The sequence below is a fragment of the Colobus angolensis genome, unplaced genomic scaffold (genome assembly GCF_000951035.1).
Source record: "Colobus angolensis palliatus isolate OR3802 unplaced genomic scaffold, Cang.pa_1.0 Scaffold361, whole genome shotgun sequence".
In the NCBI taxonomy this organism is placed as follows: Eukaryota; Metazoa; Chordata; class Mammalia; order Primates; family Cercopithecidae; genus Colobus; species Colobus angolensis.
Window position 1 is genome coordinate 1,095,951 of NW_012116944.1, and position 16,730 is coordinate 1,112,680.

Here is a 16,730-nt window from a genome sequence, read left to right on the forward strand (position 1 = left end):
AGTGTTTTGTTTTGGTTTTTTTTTTTTTTTTTTGAGACAGAGTCTTGCTCTGTGGCCAGACTGGAGAGCAGTGGCGCAATCTCGGCTCACTGCAATCTCTGCCTCCCAGGTTCAAGCAATTCTCCTGCCTCAGCCTCCAGAGTAGCGGGGACTACAGGAATGTGCCACCATACCCAACTAATTTTTGTACTTTTACTACAGAAAGGGTTTTACTATGTTGGCTGGGATGGTTTGATCTCTTGACCTTGTGATCCGCCCACCTTGGCTTCCCAAAGTGCTGAGATTACAGGCATGAGCCACCACACTCAGCCCTTGTTTTGGCTTTTTAACCCAAGGACAGTAATCAGGTTATTTCTCTGGCATTTTGCTTAAAATAGTGCTGGCTACTCCCCCTTTACCTCACCCCCAGATCCATTCATTCTCCACCACAGTCTTCCACTATGGCCTGGGACTCTATCACTCAGTTCCTTATCTCTTGGTCCCTTGCATTTCAGTTCTACCAATGTGAGGCACCAGCATATATAGAGTAGTAGCAGGTAAAAGCTTTGGGTGTGTCTTTCTGTATTTCCTCCATGATTCTGGTTCTGGCAGGGCTGGGTTCTTCATAACTATGTATCTCTGACTACTGCTACTGCTGGATGAATTCCTATTCCCTTTCATTCCCAAGAAGAGTAAAACTCTTCAACTCTTGCTAGTGCTAGTTCTTGGTTACTTTAGCATCCCGTTTGTTACCTTAACCCTGACTACACCTCTATGAGGGGTAGTTTTGTTAAATTCTCTCCAGAATTCCCCAAGTGTGCCTTTTTTTTTCCTGGGTCCTTGACCAGCATGACTTGGGAAGCAAAGTTCAAGCTACTACTCAAGTAAGGGAAAGTTCCCCCAGTCAACATGCTTCTTAAAGAGTTTATGGGTCAGTGAAATGCCTGGATCAGCCTCTGAATTTAGCAGCAATGGGTCTCAAATTCTACCACCTGAAAACCACCTAGGGAGTTTATTAAAAATGCAAATTCAAGGAAAGACCAAAAAATTGTCACAGTTAAGAGAATAAGGAAACACAACAAATAAATGTAGTGTGTTATCCTGGATGTGACCCTATACTTTTACTTGTACTGTTCTTTTTTTCTTTCTGATATTCAAAGATTCCTTCTTTTATTATTTCCTTCCTTCCTGTTTCAGAAACTTCCTTTAGGATAGATATGCTGTTGACAAATCCCCTTAGTTTTCCTTCATCTGAGCATATCTTAATTCCCTTTTATTATTGAAGGATATTTTCACTGGATATAGGATTCTCAGTTGACAGTGCTCTTTCAGCATTTGAAAATATTATGTCACTTTCTTTTGGCCTAGGTAGTTTCTGATGATGATGTCATTCAAATGGTTTTATTTTTCCCTATACAGTGGTGTCTTATATCTCACCACTTTCAATGTTCCCCCGCCCCCTGCCCCCACTTTGGCCTGCAGTTTTCAGTTTGTAACGTATCTTGGCATGGATTTCTTTGGGTTTATCCCATTTAGGGTTTTCTCAGCTTGAATCTGTATGTTTATGTTATTTGGCAAATTTGGGAACATTTTGGCTATTATTTCTATGAATACTTTTTCAGCCCCACCCTCTTTCTCTTTTCCTTCTTGACTTTAACGTCATGAATATTAGATCTGCTATAGTCTCACATGTCTATAAGACTGATATTTTTTTTCAGTGAGTTTTATCTCTGTTGTTCAATTTGGGTAATTTCTATTCTATCTTCAAGTTTACTGATTTTTTTCTCTTTGTCCTCTTGAATCTGCTGTGGAATCCATGGAGTCTATTCAGCTTTTGACTTCACTTACTGTGTTTTTATGTTCCAAAATTTTCATTTAATTCTTTGTATCTTCTATTTCTTTGCTGCTTCTATCTGTTTTAAGTGTGTTAGTGTGTGCTTGTTGAACCATTTTTAGGGTGGCTGCTTAAATATTTTTGTTAGATAATTCCAAGATCTGCATAAATTTGGTTTTGGTATCTTTGATCATCTTTTCTCATTCAGGTTAAGATTTTCCTGGTTCTTGGTGTGATACATGAGTTCCATTTGTATCCTGGGCATTTTAAGTTTTATGTTATTATATTTTGGATCAGATTTAAATCTAGTATTTTAGCAGGCCTCCTCTTGACTATCTACCAGTGGGTGAAGAGTATGGGGTAGTCACTTCATTGATGTCAGATGGGGATAAAAGTCCAGGTTTCCTACTCAGTCTCCAGTGACACAGGGTAGGGAGGGGGGTCAGTTACTACTTGGAGGAGGTAGGAGTTTAGCCTCTCACTAGGCCTGTGTTAACATAGTCTAGGTCAGAGAGAGAAGGGGTGTCTCATTACTACTTGACATGTGGCTTCACATACTATGAGGGCAAGCCTCATTTTCTTTGGGCAGTGGTGGAAAGTCTGGGCTCCCTATTCAGGCTTCTCTGATACCACCCTAGCAGAGGATGGAGGGAGAAGGATGACCTCTTACAGACGTAAAAGGATAGAGGTCTAGGTTCCCCACTTAGCGTTGGCTGGTACATGAGGGACTACAGTTTTGTTTTTTGTTTTTTTTTTTCCTATACTGTTTGCCTGGGGTATGGTGGTTATTGTCTAAAAGGTTTCTGTATTCCAAGATGTCTCAGTCTCTTTCCTGATCCTGCAGGTAAAGAGAATAGACTTTCTGGTGTTCTTTATTTCTTTTTTGTCTGTGCTCATTGGCACAGACTAAAGAGGTATCTTTGTATCCCATTAACACTGAAGTGCTCAATAATCTGTTTCTTGAATGAATGAGTAAACAATAGATAAATGTGGGAGAAATAGGGAAAAGAGTATCTACTCCAACCTTTCCCTGTTCAAAATGTCTCTCCTTTGTTACATTCTCATTAACAAAATCCAAATATCTATATATGTCTCCTACATAGATCTATAAGTGCAATTACATGAAATAATAACAGCAACATATATATGAACAGAAAATGTGTACTAGGACCTGCACTTTGAGGATATACAATCTGACACCAGAGGTAGAGGAATTCCCACACATGTCTACCAATCTCAGTGAATTCCGGAAACCCTTCAGATATTAAAGGAGTTTTCCAAGGACAATTAGGCTACCTAGTGAATATGAACACGGGTTAAGAGAGAAAGTGATGTTTTCATTAGGAGTACCGGAAAGCAATATTCATTTAGGAATTCATTTCTAGAGTTCATTCCTTATGGACTGAATAAGGATTTATCCAGTTTTTCATAATTTAAAATGGATTATAAACTTTGGAAAGTTTATCCAGTAATTTAAATTTTCCTTTCTGTTCAAGCATTCTGAATAACAAGATGATATTTAAAATGGATTTTAATCAAGGAAATGTGTCTTAATTAGAGTTAATGACAAAAAAATCAACATCCATGAAATCAATGTCTACTACTTTTTAATAAGGCTTCTTAAAAAAGCAATGTCGAAAAATTATACCACACTGTGGAAAGTATATTTATTTATATGTACTGCACCAAGACATATTTTACATGGATTTTACAACTATCATTACGGAAAACTTAACAAAGGTAAATTTTCTTGTTAGTAAACACAGCTTTCATACTTGTAGCTGGGAGTAAAATCATGCAATATACACAATAATTATCCATTTTCTAGGCACTCTGTCTTTTTTTTTTTCTTGGAAGCATTTTTGAAAACAGATGAAGCAAACTTTAGATCACTAAAGGACCTAAAAACAAAGGCCAGTTCCCATTCAAGGGACTGAGAAAAATCACAGAGAAATACTGCCCTCCAGTGGCCACCTAAAATAGATATTGGCAATGTACTAGGAATATAAACCTAAAATCAAAGATGTAATTATTCCTTTGATGTATTTCTTACCAAAGACAACAGAAATATGGAGGGTTTTTTTTTGTTTTCAAATTTTATACATGACAAATACAGACAGTTCCTGACTTATGATAGTTTGGTTTACAATTGTTTGACTTTATGATGGTGTGAAAATGATGCATATTCAGTAGAAACTGTACTTTGAATGTTGATCTTTTCAACACTTTTTTTTTTTAAATAAAATAGGCTTTCTGTTAGATAATTTTGCCCAATTTTGGGCTAATGTAAAGTGTTTAAGGAAGCTAGGTTAAGCTATGATGTTTTGTAGGTTAGGTGTATTAAATGCATTTTCAACTTACAATGCGTTTAATGGGACAAAACCCCACCGTAAGTCAAGGAGCATCTGTATAAAGAAACACCTTCCTTGCTGAGTCTATATGTCATTGTCAATCCACAATTGACAAGCACAATAATTTATGTTATATGTATCAGTCTGTACACTCTAAATTAGGTGAATGGTATCTACCAGGAATTATATGGACTCTAGAGTACATACCAATAGAGAAAATGAAGGACTAAACTCTGTATTTATAAGATATTCAAACAAATGGCAGGAATATTTTTTTCACCATCAAAATATATAAAAATATATTCTATTGCTAAGTACTTAATTTGAAGAACACAGATGCCTATGTGTGTTCTTCTCTCTCTCATTCCTGTTGCATTTTCCACAGCTTGAAGCTGATTTAAATCTGGAACCATGATCTTCATTTAAGAGAAACTAGAGAAGTATGAAAGAAACAAATACAAAGAACAACAAAGTTTCCTAAATACTTCTCATACATAGTTCTGTCAACTTAAGAATCCTTTAGAGTCTGAAGTGAGGCTTTTAAAATGATAAATTATAGGGAATGTTGTGTAATAAGTTTTACAACCTATATAGCATTTGCCATTTTAAAAGCCTTAGTCTCACTAAGGCTTTTAAAACACAAAACACACATCTGGGTATTTATTCTCTTCAAATTTTCTTCTACAAACATGAAAGTGCTGTTAGTATAAAAACTACCTGCAGGATAGAGTTCTTTTAACTTCTCAGGAACTGCTTCCAGGTATAAACATAGGCTATCTTAGAAATTTTAGTAAAATCACTAGAATTTAAAAGTAAACAAAGGAGATTATCCTCATGATAATTAATTCAAGATAACAGCTGGTATGTTTTGGCTGTGTCCCCACCTAAATCTCACCTTGAATTGTAACTCCTACAATTCCCACATGTCATGGGAGGAACCCAGTGGGAGTCGATTGAATTATGGGGAGGGGGATCTTTCCCGTGCTGTTCTCATGATAGTGAACGAGTCTCATGAGATCTGATGGTTTTAAAAAGGGGAGGAGTTTCCCTGCACAAGCTCTCTTTTTGCCTGCTGCTATCCATGTAAGGTGTGACTTGCTTCTCCTTGCCTTCCACCATGATTGTGAGGCCTCTCCAGCCATGTGGAACTGTAAGTCCAATAAACTTCTTTCTTTTGTAAATTACCCAATCTTGGGTGTATTTTATCAGCAGCCTGAAAAACACACTAATACAACAGCTAAAACATTTCTACTTAGGTAGAAGTCTGCGAATCCCACCTGATTCACCATAGTATTTCATGAAACAGTCACTTTTTTATCCTCTCATTTTCAATGTCTTAAAAAGACCCACAAAAAGAGGAAAAAATTAGTAGTCAGTATGAAGTAGACAGCAGGACGAGTGTGTACATGAAATGCTCATCAATCTAAATACCACAGGTTTAAGATCCTCTAGTCAAATGGGCAGGAATTGGTATCACAAATGATTATGGAAAGGAATCTAAGTGAAATAGAAAAAAATCTCATGATCTTTTTCTACTTAATTTTTCTGGAAAATAAAATTCCGTATAGTTATTTTGAAAAGAAATCTAGAACTGCTATTTGACAGAACTAGAGTCAAGGGAAACCTGAGCCTAAAATTTGAAACTATATTTAGTAAAACAAATCACTATATATTTTGAATCTTACCGAACATAGTCAAAATATTCTTTGTGCTGATTACGATAAAAAACAGAAAACTTAAGCATGCGTCCTGCAATCACTTCAGCCTTCTCCAACAATTGTGTTAGATGAACTTTTGAATAGTCTGGAAAAAAATCAAAAAAGTTTGTTATTAAAAATTTTGCACCAAAAGTACCAACTATATACTTAATAAAGTGAAGATTATTAAAATTCATCTTTAGGGAATTCAACTTAATAAATAGGAAATTCCATTTAAAAAAGAAAATATTCATTGTCTGTATGGCACATTTTTCTTTCTACAAAAATATTTTTGTTACGGTTTATGGTTGTTTCTTAGAATACCTTTGCCTGTATTTTTCCATTTTTTTGAAATTAGAGATACTGAAATAATTAAGTTAAATAACTTTTCATAATCCAAGTAATATCCATTAGCACCATACTAGCTTTTCTTCAACCAGTTGATAAACTGAATAAAACAAGCTTATAATCTGCAACCAACAGAAAAGTTGGACAGCAAAAATAATAATGAGTATATAAGACTTGGGTACACAAGATGCTTGAAACTCTAAAGCATCTGTCAAAGTAATCTGATTTTTTTTAACCCACTTTTTGTTTTGGAAGTTGTTTGAGAATTGCTGTCTAACTCCTATACCAGAAACTAGGGAAATATTTTGGCCTGTAAAGATTAGTAACAATTTCCAAACAGAAGCAACCTAGTTAAATTGCTCATGGCAACATAGTTTGTTTACTCGCTGCTTCATTGGCTCAATAAACAGTTACTGAGATTAGAACATACGATGTAAAAGGTACTATGCAAAATTAGATGATCAAGTTAAAAGATAAAAATAGATATTACTATTCCTTGCAAAGAACTGGTAATCTAAGAGAAGAGATAAATATATGTACAATAATGATTTATTATGGTAAGTATTAGCATTTTAAGATTGGGATAAGCACAGGGTTTTAAACCCTGTCATAGACTAGAAAAGAAGTAGATTAGCCTGTAGCATTCTATTTTATTTTATTACCAATACATTGTATAGTGCCTAGCTCACAGTATGGGCTTAATTAATGTTGAATGAATTCAATGTTCAGATTAAAAGTCAACTTATACAAAATAGCTTTATCAAAACTTAGAGTCAAGGTTATTGATAAAGCTTATGTGAAAAGTCTGTAAATTACTCTGATCAACAAGAGCTTTGAACAGGTTAAGCTCCTTGTAGATTCAGCCTTTCTAACAGGAGGAAACAAAGTTTCTTTCTAAAAGACAAAAGGAAAGGATGACAGGAGTACTCAAGCAGAGATATCTTTGTATCCCATTAACACTGAAGTGCTCAATAAATGACTGTTTCTTGAATGAATGAGTAAACAATAGATACATGAGTGAGATGAATGGTAAATGTTTCCAATCTAATGGAATATTAAGGTTCAGTTCCACATCAAACCTCCCAAAACAATGGCTTTGAGGTACTTTCTAGTGAAGCAAAGACACACATATGTATACAGGACACTAGTTTAGATGCAGATTTTCTAGTACTCCAGTGAAAAATCTAGTAACACTTCTGCTAGGGACAGTCACTGAGATCTGCCTCCATTCACCTGAATTAGAAAAGGATTTTCCTAGTTTCTGCCTTTCAGTATTGGTGAAAATGAAAAAGGAAAAAAAAAAAAAAAAAGAAAAAAGCTCTGTCCTCTCTCAAAATGAAGCTAAAAAAATATGCTGAGTATATTTTCAAACTGCATACCTTTTTATTTGCACAGTTTTCATCTTGAAAATATCAAACTATGGATATAGAAAAAAAGTGATTTGAAGCCATTACTCAGATTTTTCTGAGAACTTCAGCTTCCTCCAATCAATACAACATTGTTTATTCTGTTACACAATGCTACTGACAATGCAAAAAATGACCAATGTCATATATATCACCTTGCAATTACAAAAAAGAAATATTTTTCTATAATTAGCTTTCCCAGAACAATTAACTTTTTTTCTGTATTTGTACCTAGTTCTCTTACCTGCAGTGCAGAATTCTATAATTTCACTCCATTCAGACACAACATAATCACCATCAACTTGTTTTGAGGCAGTCTGCACTGCTACCGTATATTCAGTTCTTGGGCTTAAAAACCAGTGTCCACGGACAGTCATAGGCAAGGGAACAGCTTTTGCCACCAATTTTGTGGGAACATCCTAGGCATGAAAGAAGGAAGAGAGAGAGAAAAATGAGAGGAGACCGAGAGGGAGGAAGGAAGTGAAGAAGGAAGAAAAGGGAGAAGAGAGGAAGGAGGGAAGAGAGAAGGAGGGAAGGTACAAGGGAAGGAGGGAGGGAAGGAAGAAGGGGAAAGGAGGAAGTTAATTTAGTAGTATAACTTTAATCAACTGTAAACAATGGAGAAGAATTTATTAAATTCCTGACTGACAATAGAATTTTCTGCTTAAAGATACTTAACAATTATTATATTTAAATCTCTTATTTGCCATATGCAAAAAACCAAGAACCAACTTTATCAAGAGACAAGCTTGACGTCATACAGTTTGTTAATAACACAAATGTACTTGGATTCCAGTTTTCTTGATTTCTAATATGGTGTTCCTTTCTGTACACTATATGCTCCTCAAAATGCAACATTCTCATACTAAATGACAAAACTTTAAAAAACAGAGACATAAAAGATAAAGTTCAATAGTATTAAAATATTATATTTGGTTAACTTATCTATCCAATAATTTTACTAAAGCTGCCCATTACTTGATATTTGACATGTTAAAGGAGAAAACACTAAAAATATGAATTTTTACTTCACTTTCATTCAAGTATAGAGTCTATGTGTCTTTCCAAGGATATGGTATTCCAAGTGGAGAGTGAAGAAAAAGGGTCAAATCTTGAACAATTCATCATTTAATATTTGAAATTTAAGATTTCAAAGCTATATAAACAAGGCAAATGTCAGCAAAGAGAATATCCATCACTAGAAAGCATAATCAGAATTGGAACTCAGAAAAAATAATGACTGCACAATCTTGCTCCCTCTTTCACACTTATCTGTAGTATGTATGATCCTCACTTATCTTTAGTATGTATAATTGCACATCTAATAAAAGCAATATTTCTAGGTAAGATAAGAAAGTTCCAAAGTATCTACCAAGTTAAAACTTGATATCAATATTAAGGTATTGATACTGATTTTCATCACTGGTGAAAACACTGCAACATAAGAAAGAATGCTTAAAGCAGATAACTGTTATTTTCTCTATAGATACTTCTGGAGAGAGAGCTATATCAGAAAAGATATATGATATGTGAATAAATATCAGAGAAGTGTTATATGTCTAAAAACATTTAAAAGTTAATAATTTTCATTCTCAAAACTAAAAAGCAAAAGACAACAATTTTCATTATCAAAACAAAAGACAAAAAGCAAAAAGACAGCAGACTATCTAAAGCAATTTTTAGCCCTAAAGTGTTTTTAAAATACCTTGAAGTTCATAAATTGCATCAGATTCCTTGTTTAGCAGTTAAAGAAAAAAATGTGTGCTTCAGGGGAAAACTATGCATTGCCTATAGCACCCTCTTCTGGCTATCAGTCTCTGTTATGGAAGCCATTTTACAATTCTGTAATTTGTAGAAACTAATAACAATTCAGTTTTTCTTGTCTAAATACATACAAATAAATTATGTTCAGTGGAGGACAACTCTCCTCTTTACCCCTCCTATCAGGACTTCCATACCAGTTTATACCTGGATCTACAAATAAGTCTTTTCTTTGGATTACCCTTTGAACTGGTTATAACACCTTATTGGTTTCCTCATTAATGAGTTAAATAAAATCTTTAACATAAATTAATTTTTATATCTAGATGATAGTCATGATTTTACCTTTTTTTGAAAATTATCTTCTAACAATAAGCATGGCATTTCATTTTCTTACAAAACTTATTAGAATGATAGGGTTTTAAAGTTACATATAATTTTTATTTTTTCCAAGTCAAATACATCACATAAGCCATTAATAGAATATTACTCGCTCTTTTAAAATGTCCTCATACTTAGAAAGTTTTAAGATGCAAATGAGCATGAGTATTTGTTAGACTTTACCTTGTGTTTAAATTTATTGGAGTTCTTGTTCTCTTTCTTGTTGAGGTCAATAAAATAGTGTGTAATGCGATCCTTTGATTTTGAATCCATTTCCCAAGAAATCTTGAATGAGTCACACGTTATATTGCTTATTTTGATGTTATGTGGTACAGGAAGTTCTTCCATCTCTGCTATGCCACTGTCTTGTGATTTGTTCCCTGCAAGAAAACAATGCACAGGAAGTTAATTTCCAATTAATGGATTTTCCAGTTTGCAAGGTCTTTAGCTATGTACATATTTCTGAAATCACTTCATTAGTGAATCTGAGATTTCATTTTGTTCATGAAGTAATTTGAGTTTTAATGGTAGTAAAGAACGTTTATAAGGTCATATTACCAATAAAAAGTAGAGATGACTTAGTCCTTATCATCTTTACATTTTCCCTTTACTTTTCCAATTTGTTTTCACAGAGTGAACACAAAAACACTGACACTCTAGTTTTCTAATCTATGACATGTTAGTTTTATACGGTTAGGATCCCTCTAAAAAGCCTCAAGAGCCTACTTTTCTACATGACCAATCAATTTTGCTCTAAAGTAATATCAGATGTTTTAAGCCAGATAATTTCATGGAAATGTTGATAACGAAAGGGTCCATCCAAATGAAGGAAATATTTCTTTAAAAGTCCATGGCCTAGCAGTAACAGTCTATAAAAATTCCACCTCCTCTTTCATTTTGGAAGCATTATATAGAGAAACAGCATGTAATGGTTTTACTACATATACAAATAATACTGAAGACCATTCACTTACAAGTTGCTATCTCAAGGATAACTCTAGAAATCTTTTATCTGTGGAATCTTGAATTTAATTTTAAGGCTAAAAGAAAAAAGATGATTGCCATAGTGATTGATATTAAAATCCCGAAGAATTTATATGACACCTAGTTACTTTAAAGATTATCTCTACACTTCCACTTAGAGAAAATGCTAACACTTGGGCTGACAGTATAGAGCTGGACTTGACGGATCATAGGACAAAAAGAAAATATAGACATGCCAAGTTTGTTTTATATATAGGAAAGACATACTAGAATCAAATTTTACTCAATTTTTTTCTACATTCCCTTTCCCCAGGCCAACATAATGTTCAATGCCTCAAAAGAGAAAAAAATTGTTATTCAAATAAGAAAAAATGTTAGGCCATAAATCAACTACTTAACTTGTTCCCTAACATAATAAAATACTCAACAAAAAAACAACAGTGAATGTCACTTTGTGGCAATACTTTCCATTTCCAGATTAGATTGTTCTCTCCTTCCCCACACTTCCATAACAGTCATTGATATAAACCTTTTGATAATTCCCAACTTCATTAAATCTTTGACCCATGTTGTCTCATCTCAACCTGCATTGTAGCCAGAGGAACTCAAAGGCAATCAGAAACTAATTTCAAAATAAGTTATTTAATTTTATTTCTTGAACAATACTTTTAAAAATCCTTCTTTCTTCTCCTATGTACTTTCTTCACAGACCCGTTTCTCCACATTCCCTCTCCACAAAACTCCCAAAAAAACTACTTCACCTTTAGTTTCCTCCCCATCAGGTTGCATAGAATCCTCAAATTACTTCTAGCTTAAAGCTTTTCAAAAGTTAAGAGCAGGGAAGAAATCAAGTGAAATCCTTATAATGGCCTTGGGAAAGGGAAAGGCAAAAAACACTCAAAACCACAGCAATTAGTAATTTTATACTATTCTGAAAAGCTTACATTTCAACCCATTAGTCTGTGCCACTTGTCTTTAAACATCAGTAATAGCAATGAAAAATGTTCTGAACTCTGATAGTAGAAATTTTTGTAGAAATCATCTGCATTATAACTATGTCCATATAATTTCACAACTGAGTGAAAAAAATACAATTGTTATTTAGGATCATGTAGATAAAAATAAAGCTATTTTGCATTTGATTCAATTTAATGGAAACATAACTTCAATACAGTAACACTATCTAAGATACCATTAATAGTTTTTGCATTTAAACTTCCACTATTGTTATCTTCTTCAGCCTTAAAGTCACAAATGATTATTTCACAGAACATAATACTTTTTTTTTGGATTTTTCCTTCTGATTGTTAAAATTCAAGAGAAAAAAATGTTACTTTTATTATAAGGAAAACCTTTGCTCAAATTATATTTTTCCCATTGGGAACAATATAAAGCTCAAGCCTAGAAATAATTTGTTATATTAAAAATCTTCATTTTCCAGCTACTCATCACAAAACCACTAGATTAACTAGTTCTTAACAAAATCACTAGATGAACTTTTATGCAACTTTCTTACTTGGGTAGGCCAAGTAAAAAATTTAATGTAAATAAATCTTACAAGTTTACATGTAACTTTCTTCTTCCTCACTCTCTGTGAATCAATTTTTAACTGACTGAGATTTTGAGATAAGTGACAGAAGACAATAATTCTGTCTCTAAAAAATGATGAAAAAACAGTTATCCACATGACACGAATAATAATCAGTTACCAGCCAGTACTATCTCAGTTCTGTCAATCAATCATACTTCCCAAAGTAGCTTCCTTTCCTTAGTAAGACTTCATCTTACAGACAATTCTAGCTACATATCACTACCTTACATGCCAAATGGTTCTAACATCTATGGCTACACTGTGGATTGGTACAACTGAATGCAGAATGAATGTACTTTTGTTTCATGTACTTTTGTTTATCCACAACATGAAAGTTGCTTTGAGAACAAACATTTCAAAAGCAGTTTCTAATGACAGCAACTATTGAAATGCAAGCTGAAAACACTCCAAATTACACTAATAATACTTTCTATATATAGCTCTTTTCTCATTGAACTTGTTATCTTATAAAAGAATGATCAGATTTTTGTTAAAAAACAGCTTTATTGAGATATAATTCATATGCCATATAATTCATTCATTCAAAGTACACAATTCAATGGTTTTTGGTAGATTCAAACTTGCGCATCCACCCGTACAAGTAATTAAGAACACTTTCTTTACCCCAAAATAAAACCCCCCTAAGTCATCATCCCTCCCACTCTGCCCACACATACACACGTGACCCCTCCCTTCAGCCCTAGACAATCACAAATCTATTTTCTGTCTCCATAGATTTGCCTATTTTGTACATTCATATTAAATGGTATCATACAATATGTGGTCTTTTGTGACTGGCTTCTTCACATAGCAAAAGGTTTTCAAGCTTCATCCATGTTGTCCCAGTACTTCACTTCTTTTTATTGCAGCACAATATTCCATTGTATGCATACACCATTCATCAGCTGATAGACATTGGGTTGTTTCCACTTTGGGGCTATTATAAATAATGCTACCATGAACATTTGTGAACCAATTTTTGTGCTAACATGTATTTCCATTTCTCTTAGGTGTATACCTAAGAGTGGAATTGCTGTGTCATATAATAATTTATATGTTTAACTTACTTAGGAACTGTCAGACTTTTCCAAATTAGCTATACATTTCACATTCCCATTAGCAGTATATGAAGGTTCCAATTTCTTCACATCCTTGCCAACATTTAACATTTAATATTATCTATCTTTTTTTTTTTATTGAAAAAGGTATCATAGGGGTTGTGTAGTGGTATCTCACTGTGGTTGCAATTTGCATTTCCCTGATAACTAATGGTGTTGGAAATCTTTTCACGTGTTTATTGGTTATTTGTATACCTTCTTTGGAGAAATGTTTATTCAGATTCATTGCCCCTTTTTAAAAATTGAGTTGTCTTTTTTTCTTACTGAGTTGTAATGGTCCTTTACCATCTAGATACAAGTCTATTATCAGATATATGATTTGCAAAAATGTTCTCTCATTCTGTGGTTTGTCTCTTTTCTTTTTTAAAGCACAAAAAATAATTTTGACCAAGTCCAATTTATCTATTTTTCTTTTGTTGCTCATGCTTTTGGGGTCATATTTTAAGAAAACACTGCTTAACCCAAGGTCATGAAGATTTATTTTCTTCTAAGGGTATTATAGTTTTAATTCTTACATTTAAGTCTTTGATCCATTCTGAGGTAATTTTGTATATGGTGTGAGGTAGGGGTCCAACTTCATTCTTTTTCATATGGATATGTTGCTATCTCAGCACTATTGAAAAGATTATTCTTTTCTTATTTAATTGCCTTGGCACCCTTGCCAAAATCAACTGGTCATAAATATATGGTCTATTTCTACACTCTCAAATTCTACGGATCTTGATCCCCAACTCCAGTACTGCACCAACTTGATTACTGCAGCATTGTAGTACGTTCTGAAGTCAATAAAGGTGAATCCTTCAACTTTGTTCATCTTTTCAAGACCTTTTTGGCTATTCTGGGTCCCCTGAATTTCCATATGAATTTTAGAATCAGCTTATCAGTTTCTGCAAAGAAGTTAGATGGGATTTTGCTAAGGTTTGAATTGAATCTATAAATAAATTTGGGGGTATTTTCATCTTAATAATATTGTCTTCCAATCTATGGAACATGAGGTGTCTTACCATTTATTTAGGTCTTCTTTAGTTTCTTTCAACATGATCTGTTTTACAAGCCCAAAATAGGCAAGAGTGTTTAAGGAGAAAGTAAATCCACATTATCAATGAAGAGATCACTGTAGATTAATTCCCTTTTAAATGTCTATTGTGGAAGTTTACAAGCATACATCAAGTAAACAAAATAATGCAATGAATCTCCATGTACCTATCACCCAACTTTAAAACACACTGACATTTTGCCACTTTTGTTTCATTTATTTACCATCTGGTTTTGAATTCATTCACCTTTTCTTAGATAAATTTTGTTTTGATGGAATTTCAGACTTACAAAAAAGTTGTAAAACTAGTACTAAGAGCTCCCATATACCCTTTACCCAGATTCTCTACTTGTTAACATTTTACTGAATTTGCTTTATTATCTTCTCTGTCTCTCCCCCTGCCACCTCTTTCTCTCCACACATACACACACACATTTACTTCAGAATCATTTGAGAGTAAACTGCCCACAAGATGGCCCTTTATTCCTAAACACTAAATTGTATATTTTATTAGATATTCTCTTACACAACCCAAGTATAATGATTAAAATCAGAAAATTACTATTGCCCTATCATCTAATCTATAGACGTCATATTTCAATATTTGTTTTTTAAAAAAATCTGCATAGCAGCAAAAACAAAGTCCCAAAACCTTGTGGTCACAGGTTGCTATTGGGCCATCATGTCTCTTTTAATCTGGAATAGTTCTTCAGTCTGTTTGTCTTCCATATTTGAAAATAATTTTGTAAAATGTTCCTCCATTTGGGTTTGTCTGATGTTTCCTAATCATTGAGATTTTTCTTTTTTTTTGGCAGAAATACTGTAGACACAATGTTGTATATGTGATAATTGGTTTGTTCCATTACTGGTAAAGTTAATGTTTATCACTTGGCTAAGTTAGTGTCTACAAGGTTTCTCTATTTTTCCCTTTTAATTAATCAGCATTTTTGTGGGGAGATATTTTGAAACTATGTAAATGTCTAGTTTTACATCAAACTTTACCCCACTAATTTTAGTATCTGCTGATGATTCTTCCCTGAATCAATTACAAATTTGCCAAATGGTGATTTTCTATCATACCATCTACATTTATTACTTGTGGTCCCCTATAAGGAAGAACTTCTCCATTGTTTATAACACTAGACTCTCAGGTATCCTATTATTCAGCATGGGCTATAATGTGGGTTTGAATGTTTGTGTCTCCTCCAAAATTCATGTTGAAACTTAATCCCCAATGCAATAGCATTAAGAGGTGGAGTCTTTAGGTAGTAATTAGGTCATGAGGGGTCCTCCTTTGTGAATGGGATTAAGGCCTTCATAAAAGAGTCTTCAAACACAGGTTAGCCCTTTTGCCCTTCCAACTTCTGCCATGTAAGGACACAGTGTTCATCCCCTCTCTGGAGGATGCAGCAGCATGGTGCCATCTTGAAGCAGACAGCAGCCCCCATACACAAAATCTGCTCACATTTTGACCCTGGACTTCCCAACCTTTGGAACTGTGAGAAATAAATGCCTATTATTTATATATTACTCAGTTTCAGGTGTATTTTTATAGCAGCACAAATGAACTACGACAGTCTGTTACTATTAGTTATTTTGTTGCTTAACTTGACTCACATTTGGCCAATATAAGCCCTTCAAGCTGGTTCCTTTTGGCATGTCCCCGTCATTATTTGAGTACTTTCTTACTTTCTTCTATTAACAAGGTGTTTCAGGCTTATTTTATAGTTTCATACCCAAGCCTTGCAATCAGCCATTTCTCTGAGGAGCTAAGGCTCATTTTGGTAGAGGATAGCATTTGAGACTAAGATCTGAGTATTAGGCTTGCTCATTACTGTTAGAGTGTTATTACTTCTAGGGTCTCTCAATGGCTACAAGAGATAGGAAATACATGCATATGTGTGCATACTCATATCTGTATTTCTACACTTTCATATAACAACACCATAGGTTTATACTGATACATCCAATTCTAATCCAACATCACGGGGTTCATTCCAGTTTTCCTCTTTACCATCTCTACAATCACAGGTTAAGTACACCTTATCCGAAATGTTTGGGACCAGAAGTGTTACAAATATCAATTTTTGTTCCGAGTTTGGAATATTTGCATTTTTAGGAATGCCAATCTGAAATCTGAAATCTGAAAGCCTCCAATGAGTATTTCCTTTGAGTGTCATGTCAGCACTCAAAAAGTTTTGGATTTTGGAGCATTTCAGATTTTAGATTTTCAAATTAGAGATA

General features: G+C 33.9%; 1 protein-coding gene across 2 annotated transcripts in view; it reads right to left on the minus strand.

Moving 5' to 3' along the window:
• PHYHIPL (phytanoyl-CoA 2-hydroxylase interacting protein-like) overlaps positions 1–16,730 on the minus strand; it is a 68,413-nt gene that overhangs the window by 1,536 nt on the left and 50,147 nt on the right. For both annotated transcript variants that reach the window (XM_011953448.1, XM_011953449.1), the window contains exons 2-4: positions 9,941–10,137; positions 7,860–8,034; positions 5,850–5,967 (exon numbers count right to left, since the gene is read on the minus strand). In XM_011953448.1, coding sequence (XP_011808838.1) covers positions 5,850–5,967; positions 7,860–8,034; positions 9,941–10,137 — 490 coding nt within the window. The remainder of the gene's footprint in view (positions 1–5,849; positions 5,968–7,859; positions 8,035–9,940; positions 10,138–16,730) is intronic.